Genomic DNA, 22,381 nt, shown 5'->3' on the forward strand with positions numbered 1-22,381 from the left:
AAAAGTTTTGTTTTTTTTTTTGCACAGTTGTGGAAATAACCTTTCCAACATGAGCCAAGTGAAACCCAATGTAGTGTTGTCTTCATGAATTCACAGACTGGCAGATTCAGTGCATCTAGGGCTGCTCAGAACTTTTCAGAGCTGTAGTAGGGTGAAAAAAATCTGTGAGCAACCGTGAAACTCACATTAGTTTCACTCTTGTTGCCAGATGGGGATGGGGGGAGGATTCCCCTGGGTGCCAGTCTCTGTACAGCAGCAGTCCATCAATGACCCAGATGGGAGCCTTTTGTGCATTTAAACGTGCTTCAGCATCAGACAAGCCGGAGGTATGTTGACAGAACAATGTTTTGTTTTTTGTTTTGTTTTGCAATCACCTTGAATTCGTTTGAATTAAAGTTGCTAAGGGATGAGAAACTATAGTATGTCCTAAATATAGGTATGTCTTAATTTGCTTGATTGGCACCCGTGTTTGCCTAGCCTGGGTCTAGGCAGCCGCACTGCAAAGTGGCACTACAGTTACTGTGTCCTCGCTGGTGCTCCACGCACCTGTGTCTTGCTAAGACTTCTGGGGGCATATCCCATGGTTCTCAGTGCTGCAGTAAGCTAAACAGCCCTATGACTCTTTCCTAGTGAATTGTGGAAGAACTTGCCTGTCTCTCTGGGCACCCAGGGTGAATTGTGGGAAGGCATTGGAGGACTTTTGGCTCTCAGTTAATCTAGCCTGTGTCCTCGCTGCCAAGCGGATGTGGTGTCAGTCTCAGGCTTTAGCCTATGGCCATCTTGGGTTCAAAGCATCACCAAAATCCGGGATGTGGCTTTTGTATGTGTGGTTGGCGGCGGGGGAATGAGGGGCAACACCTGAAGAAGAGCCCAGGTTAACTCTGCAGTGAAGAGGGACTCAAGGTGGGACTTGAGTTAGTTCAAGGACTTCAGGTATCATTTTTTCATACAAATGCCAAGTTTAAAATATTTTGTAGTGAATGGGCCAATGATTTAGATCAAATGCCTAGGGCCTAATGTGGCTGTGAGGGAGGTAACCTTTCTTGAACCATATGTGGCCACAGTAGTGCTCCCGAGATGCTGAGCCTCAGTGTAGGGTGGAGAGAGAGCAGAGGCTGTGTGCCTGTGTGGGTTTGACTCACTTATGCAGAAAATTGACTGAAAGAATGACTGGAATTGTGAAGTTTATATAAAATTTATTTCTCATGAGTCCTTATTCTAGCCAGATCCCTGAACTTCTACTTGATCCCTAAAGTTAGGTGTCACCTCCCTCTAGCTTAGAACTGGATGGGGCTTCCTGTAGGAGCCATCAGTGCCTCTGTCTAGGTTAGTCAGAGGGACACTCCACATTTCCCTGCGTTGGGTTCACTGCTTCTCTAGTGCTTGCAGTTGCTAGGGAAGACACTAAGAAAATGAGGCCAGAAATTGAAACCAGGGTATGCCCTAGTTATTTATTTTCCATTAATAGTTTACACTCTAAAAATTTGGCTGTTAGTAAGTTTGTAGTCTATTAAAAGTTGTTATACTACTTAAGTCCTATAGCACCAAACCCTTAAATGGGTCATCTGAATAGATCCCTGTGTCTGTAAAACCATGAGAGTGAGTGTCAACTGGTTGGCTGCTAGGAGTACAAAGTCATTCTGGACCTTATTGGAGAAATAATTTTAAAGTGACCGCTCTAAAATAAGTGAAAGACACTTACAGTTTGCAAACAATAAAATAATTGGAGAAAGTAACAAAGACCATTCTTGAGGTCCATGTGATTAATCTTTTTTTCCCCCTCTCCAGTTGATAAATTTACATAAAAGCTAAATTCACATTGATGTCCATATAGGCATTATTTATAAATTGTATCTGAATTGGACAGACCCCTTCCTGATTGTCACTAACCCACTTCCACTCTTAGCTAAATATAATCTACAGCTGAATGAGTTCCTCCTGCCTATATCTAAGAAGATCCCAGAACACCTTTGATAAAAATCACTCTGCCAAAAACAAGTTTAACATTATTGTTCATGCAGAACGTTAACTGCCTTGGAAGATGGACTTAATCTTCCTCTGTTGCGAAAGCACTAGGGGAAATCTGCACATAAAGCAATCCAGGGAGAGGGGAGAAGAACCTAGTAATCTAGGAGTTAACTTTTCATTCCACTTTTTGCATATTCATTTTGAAGCCTAGGCAAATGGTAATTTTTTTAAAAAAAGCACCAGGGTGAACTTTAGTATCTATAAACTTCTCATCTTCCTTTTGGACCTTCATTGTCTCTACAGATCTGAGGGTGATGAAGGTCACAAAGCCCCTCATAGAGTCTAAAGTTTATGCTCAATGCCTTGAAGCCATGACTGTAAAACAGCACCAGTGCATGTATAATGTTTGTGTCATGAATGAATGCTGCTGTAAAATATTAGATTCATATCCAGATCTCCACAGTTAGATAGATAGCACCTGAAAACTGATATGGGAGATCCCCTAGCTTTGCTTGATTCCTGTAGAGGAAGAGGTCCTAAAACCTTTCTCAGCATCTCTTGTGTATTTATCAATATGTATAAAAATACACTTGAATGCTTTTTATGTGTCATTTTTACAATCCTTTCCAAGCATGCTAGAAGTATCAAACAGCCACCATCACTTGTGGATTTTTTTCCCATCAGAGACCCCCACCATGAAAGTTAATAGAGAGTGATTGGACAGATTGTGAATCAGGATTTTTAGCTCTTAAGGTATGTTTGTATTTGAATCTTTTGCTGTGTTTTAACATACATTCATTATGTGGTGAAACATGACTGTAGATGGGTGTGGGGTGGGGAGAGGATTCTTGGCAACCTTTTGGCTAAATATGATGGAAGAATTTTTGAGGACTATTAAGGGCAGTTGTGATGGTTTCTGTTTCCTGATGATTGTGAGTTTGAGTAAGGTTATCAGATTCGAACAGGGCTGGACTGTAACCTTACAATCCAGCCTAAGAAAGAGACCCTACCAGGAGAAGGGTCGGAACCAAATCAGGACTCAGTCAGTCAAGCCTGGTCTTTTGCTCTAGAGTGGATGTGATCTGACTGCAAAGGCTCTGGCAATGCAGAGTATGGGGGCTCCTTATGTTCCCTTATTCTCCTGCATGGGTGCACAGTAGTACCTTAGTTCTGTGATTCTCCAGCAGTCCTAATGATTCAGTTGAAATCAGTGGGAGCACTGGAGGAGTATAGTACTCCTCCATGTGAGCCCTACTATGAGCTGCTGGCCCTGTGCACATTATGGTAATAGTATAAAGCAGTCAGCTGATTCAGAATTGATGTATAGTGTTTCTCTTAGGTTTTATAAAAATATTTTTTAGCAGATGGACAAGTGGGAAGCAAACAAATAAAGCTTGTGGAGGGAAAAGGTGGTGAAATGAGACCACAACATTACAGATCCAGCAACTCAGTGCTTAAATTGCAGTCGTCATTCAACATAACCAAACCAATACCAAAGCCCACTGAATCCTTATGACTCGAATAGACCCACAAAGGCAAATTCCAGCCAGCAGTCCCTTTCCCCGGAAGGCCCATGCTCTTGAAAATTACAAATAGGAACAAAAAGACTACAAATGGAGAACACGTGTTTTATTTGTTTCTTTGAGAAATGCAGGCTTTAAAATCTGCTAGCCTTGAAAAAGACAAGGAGTGCATACAATGTGCATATGTTTTTTCTAACAAAAATATATATAGGTCTTATGTAAATAGCCTATCGAGGGAGCATACCAGGCATAGGGCATACTGAGCTGAACAGCTACTTGCTGTCTGAAATGGAGACAAACAACATTAGAAGGGAAAAGTGATGCTGTATGTTGGTAGCTCTGGCTGCCTTTCCTGGCAGTATTGTATACAAATATATTATCTGCCCAAATATAATATATGATTAAATATAAATGGATCAACCTTTCATTTACAATATATTTATTAAATCATTTTTTGAATAAGAGTATTTTTATGAGTTAAAATATTTTAACAGAAAATTAAGGGCCCCAATCTGCCACTGAATTAATTGCTATTAGGATTGGGCCGAAAATCAATTTGTCTGTCATTATTCTTTGTACTAAAATGTCTTCATTAAATAGATATATCTGCAGCTCTCTCTGTATCTTGGGAGTAAAACTTTTCCTTCTCTGGGTGGCTATGATAGAAGATTATTGTTTCTCAGAGACTGTTAATTGCCACATGGGTTAAGGAATGGTCAGAATTCTACGGTTCTTGTACACTTTTAAAAGGGTCCTGAAAAAGATGGCGGTGGACTTAAGATTGCATGGGGTAAATACATATTTTAGCCAGTATTCTGTGCTTTTGCTGCTGAAAGAATGAAACTGTATCAAGTAAACCTTTTTTTATATTGTTAAACATACATGACAGCATGGCTCAGTTAGTAGCAATCTGGTTTAGCAGGATTTAGATTAAATCCTACAACAAGTAGAATCTGGACTCCTAAGCAGTGCTGATAGAGCTGCACAACAACAGGGAGAGTGCTGTACCGTCCCTCAGATGAACTGTTAAGCCAGGGTCCTGTCTAGTAGGTGCTCAAGTGATGATCCCATGGCACAAGAGTACAGGATAACCTGTGACCTGGCCTACATTTCTCTTCCAGGCAAATACATTCTAATGTCCAAGGCTATGTGGAAAATATTGCTGAAAGTATATTGGATGTTGTGTTTCCTTACATAGTTACTACACTAACTGTTTTCCCCATTGAGCCTGCACCTCATGGAGTACGCTGAGTACAAAAGGTGCTATTCTACATGGAGAAAGAGTCTTGCAGTCAGAACAGCAGTGACAATAATGCTAATCCTTGCTGTGGACCATTCATGACCACTGTGGTTTTAGCATCTTGTTCTTCCCCATAGAGAGATAAAGAAGCCAGACTCCTAGTCAAAAACAACCCATCGAACAACTGACCCATAAGGATAAAGAAATCACAATTCCCGAAGCATTGGAAGAACAAGTTCTTGTTGTTGTTACAGGTCTGTAGAGTCAGTGTCATTGCTAATTTTAGCACTGTTTGTGTGTGGGGAGTTTGCACTTTCAGGCCCTTGGAGAGAGGAGAATTGGCAAATGATTGTATATAAAGTGGAAAGCACAAGGGAGTTTTAGCACAAGGCTAGATTTAGACAGGAGCAAAGGAGGTAAGATGTGCTAGTTAAAATCCATGGGGAAGCACCTGCCCAGTAAACATGAGTTTAAATGATCCCTATCTAAGAAGTGTTGTTATAAGGGATAGTGGCCCAACAGAATTGAGATGCTATATTTGATTGCCATCTTTCTGATCCATGTGAAGAAAGTCCTTATTTTTTTCCATAAAGTATTGTGTGTTTATATAGAGAGACGTTAAAAGGACATTCCCAGCATATTGTTTCATAATTTTAGATATTTTTTTCTTACTGTTCCAGTTGATCTCTTGGAATCTTGCTCTCCTATTTCAGTGCTCATATTTTCCTTTAATTTTGTATGCACACTAGTTGGTCATTTAGGATAACTCCAGAGTACAGAGCTGTGCATGCTGATTTATTATTGCAGTGTGGGGCCTTGGCATTCTCTTCCCTTTCCCTTCTCCCCTGCCCCCGTATCCTTGGGAGAAAAGTATTGGGAGTTTTAGCGTGTTTCTGGAGGGAAAAGCTACATGGAGATGACAGAGAGGTCCAAGTTCAGAACAACCTTATCACTTTTAGCAATGTCCACTTAATTCACTAACATTAAATAGGATTTTAATTACTGAGTGACATTAGGAAAGCTGAAAGAAATGAACCTAATTTTAGGGAATGCAGTTCCTGCAAAGGAAGGGCAGGGACACAGAGGCAGTGTGTCTTCTGAATATGACTCATGCTGCTTGATTCATGCAAAGAACTTTACCTCTTATTTTCTTTCATTCTGAATGAGCTGCCTCTTTCTGATAATTGGAATGCAATATTCACTCTTTGTTTGATTCTTAATGTCTGAAAGTAATAGCCCCAGTATATGATGCACATTGGCCTTATAGCAGGAACGCTTGTCTATTTCCAAAATTGCATTTTGCAAATGTGCTATTCCAAGTGGAAAAAACACCATTTAAGATTTTCCTTCTTGAATGGGATGGATGTCTGGGGATTTTCACACCACTATTCATTTTCCTTATGTGCCCTGTGGGTTCTTTGAGCCTGCACCACAAATTAACTTTGAGTTCAAGTCTCTTATCAGGCGAAGAATCTCCTCTAACAATAGAAGGAAAGATAACTCAGCAAATACATCTTTCAGAAAATATTCTTGTATGTTTTTGGTTTTTTGGCTGTCATTATAGTAGCTTTTATCATTTGGATTAAGTCTTTTCAGGAGGAGCCGAGTCTCTCCTGAGAGCAACTAGGCTTCTGTGGTCTAGATTTTATTTAGGACATGTGCTCCATATTCTGATAGAAACCAAACTTCTCAACACATGTTGCTTGCAGTCTTCAGGGGGCAGGAGTGTTCTAAGCCTACTGGATATTTTATGACTGTCAGTTCACAAATGAGTCAAATGATACTGCCCTAGATGCTGAAAATGTTTGTTTGATACATGTGGAGTACATTGCAGAGCAGAGTGGGCAGGTGGGAGTTCTCTTCCCCACAAAGCACACGCATATTTTGCCAAACAAAAGGTGCTTTGTGAGCCATGCAGCTCTTTCCTCCTGCCTGTTGCTTCTGTCTCATTGAATGCTAGGAATCCTGCTGTGCATTTCTACATCTGTAAACTGGTGTGCATTCTCTGTGCTTTCTGGAGAGGTGGTGATTGGGGAGATCACGTGCTTCAGGCGTAAGAGCATGGTGAAGAGTAGTATGAGAAGGATGGCCAGGAGCGTTAGGAACAAGCCAACGTACATGTACAGGTTGGCATATTTATCTGCTGTCGTGTTTACTTCTGTAGCCAGGGTTGGCAAGTGGACACGGCCAGTAAGATTTCCACGGTATTTAAAATAAATCTCAGTCATTGCTCCCTCTCAGGTTTTGTCCATTTTCTCTATTCACCCTTAAAATGTTGCCTTTCTTCACCCATTTCATGAAGAAAATCCAGAAAGGGGGTTTACACCTGAAAGTGGATGCTGACCAGAGTTCTGTAGTGAAAGCACAGTTGTGTTGGTTGTGAGATCTTCACCCCACTTGGTTAAGCAAACTGCTCTACAAGAGCCTTTGGAAGTCATTTCTCACATGCCCCATTAGAGATCGATTTTTGTTGTTATAACTTCTTATGCTGTCAGAGTTTTAATTTGCCCAAATCTCTTTAGTCCTCTTCTGGAACTAACAGATCTGAGTTGCTGCCGGGCTTAGCTCTATACAGGCTTTCCTTTTTGAACAAAGGAAGTGAACTTTCTGCCAACCTATCACGCTGCAGATGATTTATTCCTGGGTGACCTGGCAAGCTTGTTTTATCTCTTGCTAATATGGTTGATGATCTCCACTCTCCAAAGTTATGGATGTCAGTGATTAGGTGAAGGAGAGTTTGGAAAAAATGGGGTCTTTTCCACTTTCCACATTGAACTGATTCTGTAATTAGGGTCAGTCAAAACCGCTTTCTTTCTAAAAGGGAAAGAGATAACAAAAAGAATTAGTAAACCCAGTTTGTACTGTACTCTCACCATACCAACCTGACAGATAAAGGATAATATGAAATTGGTATCTGATCTGATCGCTATTAGAGCATTGCATTTCCAGGGGTATGAACTGAATTCGCGGACATGGTCCTGTGAGCCATTTGGTAATCCGGAAGAGCATTATGTGTTTACAAAAGTTCTTTATACCTTTAGAGGAAGGGTACTGTTACTCTGCATAATTCACTATTGTTTCCTATTCTAGTATTCTGTGTTTGTGGGTTAGGGAAACACCCACTGATTATACAGATGTGGGCCATTAAAACTAATGGAGGAAAAGATATGAACCCCACTGCCTTCCTACACATAAAGCTCTGCATGTGTCATCTCAGCTATAACTTGAGAAGCATACTGCTGGCACAGAGTGTCCTATGAGCAGCTGAAGCTCTGCCAATGTGGACTGGGTCCTGTCTACAAGTGCCCACTTACCTCCCACAAGCAAAGCTGGTCAGAAAAGGGATTCCCATCCCATGGGAAATTCTGACATTTCAAAAACTGATCTCATTCCAGATTGTAACAATGAAAAATTTCTCATGCAACAGAAAGTCCAAAAATATTTCTCTTAAGAAACCTCAACATGTTTTGTTCTGATAAGGTAAAAACATTTTGTTAATGCTGAAACATAATGTAAAATATCTAATATGCACACATTAAATATTAAAATGTTAACTCACATGATTAACTTAAAAAATTAATTGTGATTACAAAAATTAATCATGATTAATAGCAGTTTTAATCCCACTGTTAACCAATAGAATACCAATTGAAATTTGTTAAATATTTTGGATGTTTTTCTACATTTTCATATATATATTGTATTCTGTGTTGTAATTGAAATCAAAGTGTATATTATTTTGTATTATAAATATTTGCACTGTAAAAATGATAAACAAAAGAAATAGTATTTTTCAATTCACCTCATACAAGTAATGTAGTGCAATCTTTGTCGTGAAAGTGCCACCGTTCCAGAGGACATGCTTCCATGCTGATGACACAAGTTAAAAAAATAAGACATTAATTAAATTTGTGACTGAACTCCTTGGGGGAGAATTGTATGTCCCCTGCTCTGTTTTACCCTCATTCTGCCATATATTTCATGTTCTAGCAGCCTCTGATGATGACCCAGCACATCTTGTACATTTTAAGAACACTTTCACTGCAGATTTACAAAACGCAAAAAAGGTACCAATGTGAGATTTCTGAAGATAGCTACAGAACTTGACCCAAGGTTTAAGAATCTGAAGTGCCTTCCAAAATCTGAGCGGGACGAGGTATGGAAGAGTAACACTCCGATATGGAAACTACAGAACCCAAACTACCGAAAAAGAAAATCAACCTGCTGGTGGCATCTGACTCAGATAATGAAAATGAACATGTTCGTCCACACTGCTTTGGATTGTTATCGAGCAGAACCCGTCATCAGCATGGACTCATGTTTCCTGGAATGGTGGTTGAAGCATGAAGGGACAAATGAATCTTTAGAGCATCTGGCACGTAAATATCTTGTGACGCCAGCTACAACGGTGCCATGAGAACGCCTGTTCTCACTTTCTGGTGACATTGTAAACAAGAAGAGGACAGCATTATCTCCTGCAAATGTAAACAAACTTGTCTGTCTGAGCGATTGGCTGACCAAGAAGTAGGACTGAGTGGATTTGCAGGTTCTAAAATTTTACATTGTTTTATTTTTGAATGTAGGTTTTTTTGGTACATAATTCTACATTTGTAAATTCAACTTTCATGATAAAGAAATTGCACTACAGTACTTGTATTAGGTGAATTGAAAAATACTATTTGTTTTTTTACAGTGCAAATACTTGTAATCAAAAATAAATATAAAGTGAACACTGTACACTTTGTATTCTGTGTTGTAATTGAAATCAATATATTTGAAAATGTAGAAAACATCCAAATATATTTAAATAAATGGTATACTATTGTTTAACAGTGCGATTAATCACAATTAATTTTTTAATTGCTTGACAGCCCTAATTTCAACATTATTGAAACAAAACAAAGTGAAACATCTTAATTTTGATATAAATGCATTTGCAGAGGGAAAACAGTTCTGTCTTTTTTTCTTAACCAGTTCTTCCCACAAGTCAGTGCCACATTCTTCTCTGGAGGGAAAAAGGCTAGCTCTAATTCTCTGTGGGTCCAGGACCGGCTTCAGGCACCAGCGTTCCAAGCAGGTGCTTGGGGCGGCAATCTACAAGAGGCGGCAGTCCGTGTGCTCGCGGCGGTAAATTGGCGGTAGCTTCTATGTTCAGCCGTCCACAGCGGCAGTTCGGCATCAGCTTCTATCTTCAGCCACTCGCTGTGGCGGCAATTCGGCACACTGCTTGGGGCAGCAAAAATGGTAGAGCCGGCCCTGTGTGGGTCCCATCAGTACTACCACTTAGCTGGCTTGGGTGTTACTGAAGGGCTGAACACAGTGTCTCCACACCACTCCCAGCGTTTGCTAGGATCCCCCTTGGTTTCAAACAGTTTAAAAACAGATAAAAGGATAACTTAAGGAATAAATGGGCCAGATCCTGCTGGATGATAGAATGGTCAAAATGAGCTGTACTGCTGGCTTAAACAGTCAGCTGGGGATTCCCCTAGAATAATTCCTGAGTTGGTTATCTGGCTGTGTTCCACCCACTGGGGTGTAGAGGCAGGAGGGGGCATGGTTAGAGTGTGCTGCTATGAGTTCTGTCAGGCCCTGAGCCAGCCCCTAACCTAAACCAGCCCCCATTGGGCCTCATGATCTGGGGGAAGGAAAAGTCGAATAAAGCCATTTTTCCAGCACACCTGGGAGTTTGATTGTTCTAGGGCTATTTGCAATGCGCAGCGTCGTGATGGTTACTGCAGAATAGTGCAAATCCCTGGGGACTAAGCATGCAACATCCCCAGCAAGTTGCATTTCTGTGGGGCTGGCATGTGAAGGAACGGCACTAGGAATGAAAGGTGGGATTTTCAAAAAGTACCTAAAAGACTTAAGTCCCTTTAAAAGTCAATGAACTTGAGCATCTAAGTCTCCTAGGTGCTCTTGAAAATCTCCCTTGAAATTCTCTCATGACGCAACCATTGGGCTGTCAGGATAGCAAAAGCTTGTTTTGCCCAAGCAGCTAAAATAATTAATTTGCATTGTAGACTATCCCTTTTTATGCCGAATGAATTTCTCATGGCCAAGTTACAAACTTTCCAAGAAATCAAAGGTTTATAGGAAATGCTGAGAAATGCTCACTTACATTGGCACAGACAGCACTGTTATAATAAATGCAATTTTAAATCAAGGGTGGTTTATGAGCACATAATTGTAGGCCTTCCTGACAGCAGAGGATAAAATAAAACGGTATGTTTTTTCAAACTGTTTGTTTGGATTGTCCTTTCGCAGCTTAGAAAGATACTATTTCTGAAAGTTTCAAACAGGCTTTATTATTCCTTTTTCTCTACCCCAACCATCTTCTATCGATCTCTCCAGACTTCCCAGACGGCTTCAGCAAAAAAAGCGCCACTGAAAACAAACAAACCCCTTGGACTTCTGCAGCCTGTGAGCCCTGCGTTTGAGTCTGGTTTTACGTAGCCTTTGGCACATATTATTTTAATTGAATTAAGGGCATAAGGATGACATTTAAACTTTAGCAGCAGTCCATGGGCCAGATGTGCTACACCAGTGTATATCCAGAGTAACGCCTTCAGTTTAGGTTTACACCTATGCAAATGATACCCTACACCTCCAATATTGAAATCCCTTTTGAAAGCAGGAGATCTTGTGATATTTTAGTGGATTCCCAGCTTTTTTCTCTCTTGAGGTTTCTTCCATTCTTATTACTTATTAACCTGTCCAGGCAGACTGGGGCAAAGCTCTTGCTGATGCAAGTCCCCTGGAATTAGTGCAGTTGCACCAGAGATAAATCTGGCCCATTCCATGTTTTTTAAATACTTCAGCACTCCTGGAAAACCAGAATGTAAAGAACAAGGCCTAGATTTCAAAAGTGGCTAGTGATATTGGGTGCCTTGGTTTTGGAGCCCAAAATGATGCCCTAGAGGGGCCTGGCTTCCAGAGGGCAGGTGCTCAGCACTTTCTGAATATCAGATCGCTTTATGTTGTCTCAAATTGAACACCTAAAATTTGAAGCAGCCAAAATCACTGCTGACTTTGGAAATGTGTTTTCATAAGCCTATGTATAAAATACTATATAAAGGCTTGTGAGGCCCACATTTCTAATGATTTTGGCTGCCTCATATATATATATATATAAAATGTAAAACATAATATGGGTGCCTTTCTCTGAAACAAAGTGGTTAGCTCACGTGTTATTAAAGAACTCAGCACTTTTCCATTCTTAATCTGATGTGTGTCTATTTATCCTTCATATGAAAAACAGAAAGACAGGAGACTTCTGGGAGGTGATAGTACAAATGAATTCATATCCAGTATGGGGTGAAGTTCACATTGGTGGAGACTGCCAGCAGAAGCACCCTGGACTATGTGAGCCCCATGCTGGAAACACTCCCCTGTGTGTCACAGGGTCTCAGTGCTGTCCCCACATAGGCCAGCATGGAGAGCAGGGGCGGGGCCAAGAATCCGTGTTCCCAAGGATGCTGGCATCTTACTACGCTAAGTGGCATTGGTGTGGTGATAGTGGGGGCTGCCACTGCTATTTCAGCACACAGGCTGCAGCAGAGGACTTGAAGAATGAGGCTGTGCTACAGCCCTGGACTTTGGCTCTGAGTGGGTGGGGGCAGTAAATTTCACTCCCATAATTCCCACACTTTGCCTGAATAAAGCATGAACTTTCTCCGTGAAGAACAGACTCACTGTTTGTAGCTAGTAGGAAACACAGGATATGGCGGGAGCTTGTTTAATTACACCTACTTTAATACTATATGATTTCTCCACCACTGCCGAAGTGCAACCAATGTGTAGTCTGACATGCTATGAGTAAAGTGCAGAACATTGTCCTTACCCCATGTCTGTAGCTGTCTCAGCTGGTAGAGAAAACTGAAATCTGCGTCTCTCCCTAAAGACCAGAGTGGCTAATGGCTTGACATACTTCTGAAAATTAGACTGTATAATGCTAAGCACATTAGGAGTTCAAGTGCAACAATTAATTCCAAGCCAAGAGTTTGAATTAATAGAAGTAAGAGATTAATAGTGGAGATTTAGCATGGATTTTTATTACTTGTCGTCTGATTGATATAGAATTGCAGGTAACATCTGGAGACTTCAGCTTCATTTGGACTGTTGAAAGTAGAGAAATTACCTATATCTTTTCCAGAAAGGAAGCAGTTACCAAGATCACCAAAGAGCATTTCACTGCAAAATATAAGAATTTGAAATGACTAGCAGGTATTTCAATGTGCAGATCTTTTTGGATACTTGCTTTAGTTTTACAAAGACTGTTATTAGCAGAAAAGGCTCAGGAGCAGAATTTCAATGTATTTTCTGTAGCCGTTTCATCCCACTAGCTAGCCGTGGCAGCTGGGTTGTTTAACAGCAGGTAAGCAAATCTGATATGCAAAGAGGCTGCACAAAGCCAATTTCCAAAGCAGGTTAAGATCTGAACTGTCTGATTCAGAACCGAGTAGGCGAAGACCTCCCTGCCCTGCTTTGGGAGCCTCCAAATTAATCGTCAGACTAACAGACATTTATTAAAGTGCAGTGCATCAGAAGTAAAAACCAAATTCCCTAAAAGATCTAAGTTGTTGATCAATATTTGTTAATTCAGAACAGGATCTGACCTACTTGGAAAATATGGTCCAATCCTGGGAGCTGCTCACGCCCTCGGCTCCTCATTGATGTTAGTGGATGAGGCCCTTTCAGTCCAAACAGATAGTTCTGTCATAACAATTCTGTAATTATTTTTGAGAAATTATTTAAATTAGACAAGTTCTGTAGTTTAATAAAAAAAATCAATAATGGAAATGGAGGCTTAAAACAAACTAACATCAGAGCACTTTCCCTCACCATATGTAACAGACATACAGAGGGCCAAGGTGCTGAAGTCATTCACCTCCCAGTGAAGCCAATATTTGCTGAGGGATCTCAGCATGCTCAGGATTTAGTCTGTTTTTAATGACCCAGACCTGACCCACCCCATGTCTTGCTTCTATAGCAAAGGAAGAGAAATAATGATTTTCAAACCCTGCAACACAATAAGTATGGCCAGGATAAAACCAATGCATAGCTAGATAACTGCAGTAAATGCTCTTATCTTAGATAGATGCTTCCATTCCTTTGCTTTCTTTCCACTATCAGTTTAAGTTTTAATAGGTAGCAAAGGATCCTTGAAACTGAGGACAACAATTGTGAGCTGTTTTTGCTGTTCCATCCAGTACTAAAACTATCACAGAGAAATGAGAACAGGATTGAACAGGACAATTATTACAGTAAGAGGCGCAGTTTGAAACCACCAACGTGGGCTTTCCTAAGCTAGTAGTTCAGTCCTCCTTTGCCCGGCTGGAAGAAGCAGAAAGACCCTGGTACAGAGCACAGTGTGCTTTATAAGTTACACTTTAAAAAAATGTTGAATAAGCACAAAAAACATTGAAATGCCGTTTCCATCAGTTTCTTGCATTTTCCCCAGTGGGAATTTGGGGGCAAGGGTCTCTTCTTTCGTTGGCAGATGGTATACTTTTGTTTTGACGCCAAAGCGTAAACTAATGTGTCTAAGCCTCAGCTATGCCAGCATGTAGGAAAATAATCAAGAATTTAAAGAGCATAATTACCTTTCCTAGCAAGCAGGATTGGTGGGAAGCATCTGGTTCAGACCTTGGACTTGCTGAGAATTTGTCTAGGAACATCTCTCCCCACTAGCTGGGTCTTTGGAAGAAATATTTGCTGTCTTACTGCTGGAGCTAGAATATCTTTTTTCGAACAAGCATGCGGAGTGCACTTTCTCCTTCTCTGCTCTTGAAGTAAATGTTTTGCTGCGTGACAGGCAGGGGCGACTCTTATTCCAGCTCTTGAGATGCCAGCCGACAGACTGATTTAACCGCATAAATGCTGATATTCTTCCTTCATTCAGCAAGGGAGGGTGGGGAGAGTCTTCTGTTCATGTGCCTGAACGCTTGAATGGAAACAGCCTTAGCCAGACAGTTCCCTCCTTCAGCTGCTGTAGGCAGTTGTTAGATTGTAGAAGGAAAGGTAGTTCTCCAGCACTGCTGCTACCTCTCCTCAATAAGGAGAGAGGGAGGAGAGACCAAGAGCAAAGAGGCTGCAAGCTACACTGTGAGCAAAGTTTGTGCAAGCCTCTTTTTAACTCTTTAGAGCCCATGGGCTGTAAACCAGTCCTGCTATTTGACCAGGCTGCCAGATATGAACCTTGGAGGAGAGACTGGTTAACTTTGTTTCGTAGGAGAGTACACAAGTTTTTATTTAATGCCCAAAGGTGTTTTTTTTCCCTAGAAAAAAATCTCCACTGTCTTGTGGAGGAATCTAATGATTCCTTCTGTCTCTAGAATCAGTGTAATTTACAAGATGAGAACATTGTAATCATACCTAAGCATGGCTTCACCTTGTTGTGGATTGGAATGAGAAATGTGATTTCTATGCTTGGTATCTTGTGACTTTCTATTGGCTCTTTTCTCTGATAACAGAGGTAAAGCTATGGTATAATGCTATAGTTAGCACTTACATAGCACCTCTCCTCTGAGGAGCTCAAAGCATTTTACAAACACAAATTAAGCTCCACAGACCCTCTGTGAGGTTAGGTAAGTCTTTTCACCACTTGACAAACGTGGGAATGGAAGCACCGAAAGTTTTAAGTGATTCACCCAAGATTGCACAGTGAGTCAGTGACAGTCAGGACAAGAACTAGAAATCTCAATTCACTGCTCTAGCCAGCAGGCCAGTGTTTCTAAACCCTTTTCAGATTGGTGACCTCTTGTTTAAAGTCAAATCTTTTCAACTCCTTTCATTTACTGTACATGTAAAAATGCATCCATGATAACAATAAGCCTATCTAATTTGTGTGTGTGTGTGTGTGTTTCAAAAGGTTGACACAGCATACTTGAGCTTGAAGGGTAAGGGTGTGCAGGGAGTGGGGGAGTGAGATTTGATTGAAATAAAATTTTCAGTGCTTTGCAACCTCCCGCACCATTGACTTTCCTGACCCCAGGGGGATGGTGACACACAAGTTGTGAACGCTTGCACTGGAAAACCATCTCACTCCTCCACACTGCGGAGAGAAGGACTGTACTGGGAGGGGCTGCTTCCTCTGCTTATCAGAGGGGTAAGGATCATAGTTGCTGGAACTAGGGGTGACTGCTGCACCCCCGGCTTGAAGTGGTTTCATTATATACAGGGTTTACAGTTTGGTTCATTGATTCTCAGCATCCTCACTATACAAATTGTTCCAACATCCCGGTAAGGATCAGACTGGGACAAGCCCATGCAGGTGGGAGGTAGTATGGTGGGAAAAGATAAGGTTGTGATAAAGCAGCACTTCTCTCCTATGCTGCTTTGGATCATAGGAGGACTAGGAGAAGGGGCCACATGCTACCCCTCAGCAAGAAGATGAAGAGGTATGGTAGGGCATAAACAGTGAATAAAGCAGGGGGATATAGAAGCTCTATCTGCCTCACTCTCCAAACAACGGCTACGAAAGTTTTGTGCTAACAATGTTAATTTGGGGAGAGAGAGATTTTCTTACATTCCCAATGCCCAGGTATCAGTGAGCCATTTCCCTTTAAGAATGTTTTGAAAATTTAGCTTTGCATCTTCAGACTAGTTCCTCGTGGATGGTTGCCCACTTCGAAAAAGCAAGTGCCCACTACTGGCGCCCGTGTTGGTAATCTGAGCAGAGTGGCTGAGGGCTGAAGAGGCAGTACACCCTACAAGTGGTCCCTGAGGCACACTGGCAGAGTGGTATGGGGAAATATTTGCTGCCTATGTTATACCCATTCTTCTGAGGGTTTCAGTCTCCAGCTCTGACAAAGAAAAACGTAGCCCTCTGAAAAGCTAAAATTCTGCTACACTTTCTCTGCCGGCCACACCCTCTGAAAGGCAAGCCATATCAAATTACTATTATTTTAATTTAGTTTCCCATTTTCTTTATTGCATTATTATCCAGGCTGTCCAGCGTTGCATCCACATAGCCTGTATCATGGACACTGAGCTCCCTGATAAGCCTGCAGTCAGGAGTGTAAGAAACTGAATCTGGGGGGAGTAAGAATATATGTAATTTATTAAACTGATTTGTATTATTTTCTTTAAAAATCTTCATATATAAACTATCTGTAAACTTTCAAAATCCTGAACAGACATACCCTTAGAAAGTGTGTGGGCCTAGTTTTAGCCAGGAATGAAATTTTTACAGTCCTGGGAAAATGAGAGTGTATAACTGAAATGCTGAGACACCCTGACCTTAACAGTGCTGGTAAGCATCACTGAAATGAAATGCCTTTTCTCCTCATCAGTGTATCTACTCTTCCCCGCTTGGCTTATTTTCTCTTTGCTGACGTTGCAGTAAATCATCTGTCCCCTTGCAGGACAGCACCAGTGTTTGCTGGACAGACAATCCTATATTTGTCATTTACCTCTGTGGCAGGGTGTCATAAAGACAGATGAATTCTAGACAATGCTGCATTTATTAGCCACAGCTGGGAAATTGCTCAGCTGGCTGAATGACCTCTTCATCTCTGCGGAGCATGTAAGGTTTCCTTCTTCTGTACTTTTGTTGAGCTGACCAATAATAAAATTGTATATTTAAAAAAAAAAAGACTGTTCAAATCCTATTGGAGAACTAGAGATGGGCCCAGTTAAGCCATTTTTCAAACAGCTGTTCTGAATTTTGGGGCAGAAGCTTGGGGGTCTGGTTAGGCTCTTACTTCTTTCAACGGCAATACTTAACTGTAAAAACTGATGTGCAGTTAAACGGCTTCCTGTGTCAAACCAGTCATTTCATGCGTTCGCCATGGTCCCACTCCAGTCTTGTAATCTTTGTTTGCTCTTTATTAAATCAAAGTTTTAGTATGCTGGTTAGTAGGTGCGTACAGAATGTTCCTGTGTGGGATCTTCCACCATCTGAACTAATATATCCCATGAACAAGGTGAAACATGCTGTACTTTGGATCTTTAACTACTGCTTTCAATGCTGCTGCACTTAATGAAGAAAGAGCACTTGCCCTTCTGGTCCTCCCTCTCATACTCATCTGCTGTACAAGTATTTCAAGGATGTTTTGTTAAAAAGCAATTGAAACCCTCAAATTAAAGGGACCTCCTGTGATCACTAGGTATCTGTGGGTTTTCTGTGCTGGGGACAGTGTGGGCTGGTGGATTGTGACTGTGTGTATCTCTGTTGCTAACAATTGTTTCTTGCAATCAACAGAATTTCAGAATTTGGGGCACTTACATACTTGCAGTTGCAACCATATGAAATACTAGGGGATAAGGGTTGAGATTAAGTCCTAACTGAGGGTGTTTTGGATGGCCTGTGATTTTTCTGAGTCGGAGAAATGTCTGAAGCTTGTTCTGTGTTTAGGCATATTGATGATGCTAGTCCAGTGCAGCCACACATTATTTGGAGGATCACAGGCTGTACCAGCTCATTGTTTCTTTTCCCAGGTATTGGTAATCTGGTAACCTCTATTGCTCCTCTCACTCCTCACAGCTTTCCTTCTATGCGTAAGCAGCAAATCTGCCAGTCCTTACAAGTCAGTGGGAATTTTGCTGAGTAAAGACCACAAGATTTGGTCCCAGGATATGGATAAATTGGAGAGAGTCCAGCGAAGGGCAACAAAAATGATTAGGGGTCTGGAACACATGACTTATGAGGAGAGGCTGAGGGAACTGGGATTGTTTAGTCTGCAGAAGAGAAGAATGAGGGAGGATTTGATAGCTGCTTTCAGCTACCTGAGAGGTGGTTCCAAAGAAGATGGTTCTAGACTATTCTCAGTGGTAGAAGATGACAGGACAAGGAGTAATGGTCTCAAGTTGCAGTGGGGGAGGTTTAGTTTGGATATTAGGAAAAACTGTTTCACTAGGAGGGTGGTGAAACATTGGAATGTGTAAACCTAGAGAGGTGGTAGAATCTCCTTCCTTAGAAGTTTTTAAGGTCAGGCTTGACAAAACTCTGGCTGGGATGATTTAATTGGAGATTGGTCCTGCTTTGAGCAGGGGGTTGGACTAGATGACCTTCTGAGGTCCCTTCCAACCCTGATATTCTATGATTCTATGATTCAGGAGTAGAAATTAGTTGGCTATCTCTTGAAAGTCTGGCTGACTGGTTTTAAGCAGATGTGTTAAGCGGATGTGTTATGGTGCCTTCATTGTAGAACTCCATCTTTCCCAGCAGAGCACTCTTAAAAAATTATGCCAGACGGATTGTTGTCAGCTAGCCCAATGAACTGATATTATTATTATTATTTTATTATTATTGTTGCCACATGTAATTAATGCTACCTAGCACTTCTACATCTTCAAAACACTTACAAACATTCACCTAACCCTCCTATTTCCCCACTGGTACTTCACAGGGGTGCGGTGTGTGGGCTGCCTGGTTTCCTATTAACAGCCTTTGGCTCAGCTAGTGGCTATTCAGGTCAGTAGTGGGTACATTTCAGAACTGAACACTCTTTATTTTAAAGTAACGAGCAGGTAGGGAGAGAATTTAAAATGACATAACATACATTCCATCCCTCCAGTTGGCTGCAACAGATTTTGTAGCGAGTGCTTCGGCAAAATTTCCATCCAGATGCTAGGGGTGGTCATCATTATTTTATTTGAGATACTCTCTCAGCACTGTACTGAGAAAGTCCATTTTAAAATAAAACTAATCAAACATCTTGCACTCCTGAACACAATGACATGCAGCTGCCTTACTTGCTTTCCATGAAAAAACAAAGGATTGGAGACCATACTTCTTGGACTTTGGAGTATTCGCTTGTCGTTTGGGTTCTCAGGTTCAAAGTCAATGCTGTAGAAGCTGGCATTGTGAACACTGATTTCAGTGGAGAGGCAGCATTGGCCACTGGATAAGGCTCTAGACTGGGAACTGATCTGAGCTCTTACAGACTCTGCCAGTTGACCACTGGGTGACCTCTCTGTCTCAGTTTCCATCTATGTAAAATGGGATGGGGGTATTGATACTTACCCACCTTTGTAAAACAGTTTGACAGCTATGGATGTAAAGCACTAAATAGATATGCCAGGGGAATTATGCCCACTTTTTACTCCAAGGCAGAATTCCATTCCCCTTTTGTGATCTCCCAAAGCTATCTCCTTTTATCCAGTAAACTGTGATCGCATTTGCTCATGTGTTAGGAATGCAAATAATTGACATTTTTAAAAGGCTTCAGGCTGTTTTGAATGTTTGCCTTTGTTCTGAACTTGCTCCCTACCCCCTCTCTCCCACAGTCCCCCAAAACACACACGCACACACAAATTATTTATGTATAAATGATTACTGTCTACCACAGACACTGGATATTCTGTTGGAGTCAATGCTGCTAAATGTTGGGACCATTTATAATTTGCTTTAATATTTTAACTATTAGATTGTCATGCATATAATTTTATATTCAGAGCATCGTGGAAGTTTCACTGTGATAAATGAAGGTGATATTTTAAATTACAGGGATGGTGTTAACATCCTTATTCAGGGATTGCATAGCATGGTGCTAACCTCTTACCTCTGGATCTCAAGGGGAGAGAGCTGAAATGATCAGTGCTATCTGTCAACTTCTCCAGGTCCACACAGGAACCAGCAGATCATGAATTGCGAGGCAGATTTCCTAGATTTATCTGCACGGTTTCACAGTCCTCACTGTAGCCTCTTGCAGGAAGATGGACTGCATTCATCATTACAGCTTGTGAATTAAATGAACTTGGCCCTGTCTGTACTAGAGAATTTTAGCATTGTGATACCATAACACACCACATGTCTGCACACCAAAAAGCTACCCATGATGCATGGGCATTCAAATCACACTGGCACTGCACTTGCTCTCCCAAGCATAGCGGCAGGTCGAGAGTGCTAATGTCTGTCAGATATCGCTTCTGGCCTCTCCATGCATAAAGTCCTGCATTACAACATCCTGTAAAGTGGGTTAATATTATTTCCTGCACTTTACAGATGAGGAAACAGAGGGACTAATGACCTGTTTTCAGAGGTGCTGAGTGCACAGAGCTCCCACTGACGTCTTCACCTCTGAAAAATAGGTTACTTCTCCAGGATCACATAGGGAGTCAGTGGTTGAGCTAGGAATAGATTCCAGGTTCCCTGACTCTTAAGTCTGAGCTTTGACCTTTTCCTTTGAAGTACTGTATGACAAATCTCTCAACAGCATCTGTTCTTAGACTTCAGCATGAGCCCTAGACCAAAGCATCTTTTGGATGCTTCTCTGATCTGTTTGGGGCTTGATTATTGCTAGGATACACACCTGATATGTGTTAGCTTGGCGATGGCCCTCTTCATTTGAGTCGCTTGAAATGGGCACTCATTTAAAAAAAATCATTTTTCAGGCTTGTCTTATGGTCTAACTGTTCTGCTTGCCAGAAGATCTTAACAAGATTGACAGTGTACATTGACTATTGACTGCTAGTCCTCTTTTTTAGCAACAAGATAATGAACTGGGTTTGAAGAGAATAGGTTGTTTCCCTGTGTGACAGACAAATAATCCATCTGGACAGTGCAGTGTTTGGCAGTGAGGTGTTTGGATGATTAATAGAATTTTCTAATATTTACACTTCCCCATCAGGGCTGTATCTGAGAGGAGATTCAGTTCAGGCCACAGCAACAGAATCAGCAATTTAAATGTGAATCTCTGAGTAGATTTCTGCTGTTGGGGTCTACTCATTTCTCTGGAAATCCTCTCTATTCAGGGTGGAGTCTGCAAGATTCCCCAGTTTGTTCCTTGCTTTAAGTAACTACTCCTTCAGCCAGCCCCTTGTATCCCCACATGACGGCCGCCAATCTTCTGGCTGTGGCATACTGGTTAGAGCTCTCTTTAGTGTCTGGTAATGCTGCTCCTTAGACGGACCAATGAGTCACTCTTCAGCCGTCCACCATACAGCCTTTCCCACATTGAGAATGGTTGTGCTGCCTCTGCAAAGTCCCTGCTGGCCTGTGGAGTCAGACTCTTGAGCCTCCACAGATCCCCATTTAATCTGCTGGGGCTCCATGCAGATTTCTGTCCACAAGGAACAGTTTATAGGATACGTCATGGTCGAATCCCTGAGAAGCGGTTGTCTCAAATGCAGACACGTACGTAGAACATAATCCAAATTGCAAGGCATTGCCTAGTACCTTATGTTCAATGATCCCAGGGTAAAATGGTAAGGAAATATTAAATCATGGAAACAGTAAAGCTAATTAAAGGTGGGCTTGATCTGCAGAGTTTAAATCCAGATCAGAGCTTTCCTAAAGTGTGGGTGTGGTCAGCTCCCAGATGTGGTGATTTTTTTTTCCAGCCCAAAGTTAATAGACGCAGGAGCTCACTAACTCTCTTCCTGGCAAGAACCCTTTAGGGTTTAGTTTTTCGGCTCTCTTAAAACACTTCTAGATCTTGTAGCTCAGTAGTTATTTTCCAAACAAGTGATTGCAAGGAGGTCAAAGTTGAATGCATTGTGAATAGAGATATGGTCCAAGGGCAATGCTAGTTGTAAAGTAGTTAAATCCCTCTTTTAAACTGCGTCATGTTAATAACATGACAGATTTAACAGATGGCCTTGCTGCCTATATTCAGAGGGGACCCCTTCCTGCCTATAATCAAAGGGAACCGTTTCCTCCTTTACAATCATTAAATAGTAATTACAAGAAGATATACTGAGGGGG

At 41.4% G+C, this 22,381-nt stretch overlaps 2 protein-coding genes across 10 annotated transcripts in view; one reads left to right on the top strand and one right to left on the bottom strand.

Annotated features, from left to right (window-relative positions):
• The window catches only part of DCX (doublecortin), a 195,676-nt gene that overhangs the window by 17,986 nt on the left and 155,309 nt on the right, over nt 1–22,381 (top strand). The gene's annotated exons all lie outside the window — the stretch shown is intronic.
• Nucleotides 3,583–14,771, bottom strand: SERTM2 (serine rich and transmembrane domain containing 2). 3 transcript variants are annotated; one of them, XM_073361169.1, is made up of 3 exons: nt 14,334–14,771; nt 13,351–13,443; nt 3,583–7,545 (listed from the first exon to the last, which is right to left on the bottom strand). In XM_073361169.1, the coding sequence occupies exon 3, from the start codon at nt 6,957–6,959 to the stop codon at nt 6,678–6,680; it is 282 nt and encodes a 93-aa protein (XP_073217270.1). In that variant the 5' UTR covers nt 6,960–7,545; nt 13,351–13,443; nt 14,334–14,771; the 3' UTR covers nt 3,583–6,677. The 3 variants fall into 3 exon arrangements, 2 of the variants coding, with proteins under 2 accessions (XP_073217270.1, XP_073217269.1); XM_073361168.1 differs by having other exon boundaries at nt 13,351–13,457; XR_012160965.1 differs by lacking the exon at nt 3,583–7,545 and adding an exon at nt 12,765–12,921 and having other exon boundaries at nt 13,351–13,457.

Source organism: Lepidochelys kempii, chromosome 9 (genome assembly GCF_965140265.1).
Source record: "Lepidochelys kempii isolate rLepKem1 chromosome 9, rLepKem1.hap2, whole genome shotgun sequence".
Classification (NCBI taxonomy): Eukaryota; Metazoa; Chordata; order Testudines; family Cheloniidae; genus Lepidochelys; species Lepidochelys kempii.

Bases quoted from the DNA above. Each gene is read 5' to 3' on its own strand.
- SERTM2 (XM_073361169.1), bottom strand. From the start codon at position 6,959: ATGACTGAGATTTATTTTAAATACCGTGGAAATCTTACTGGCCGTGTC.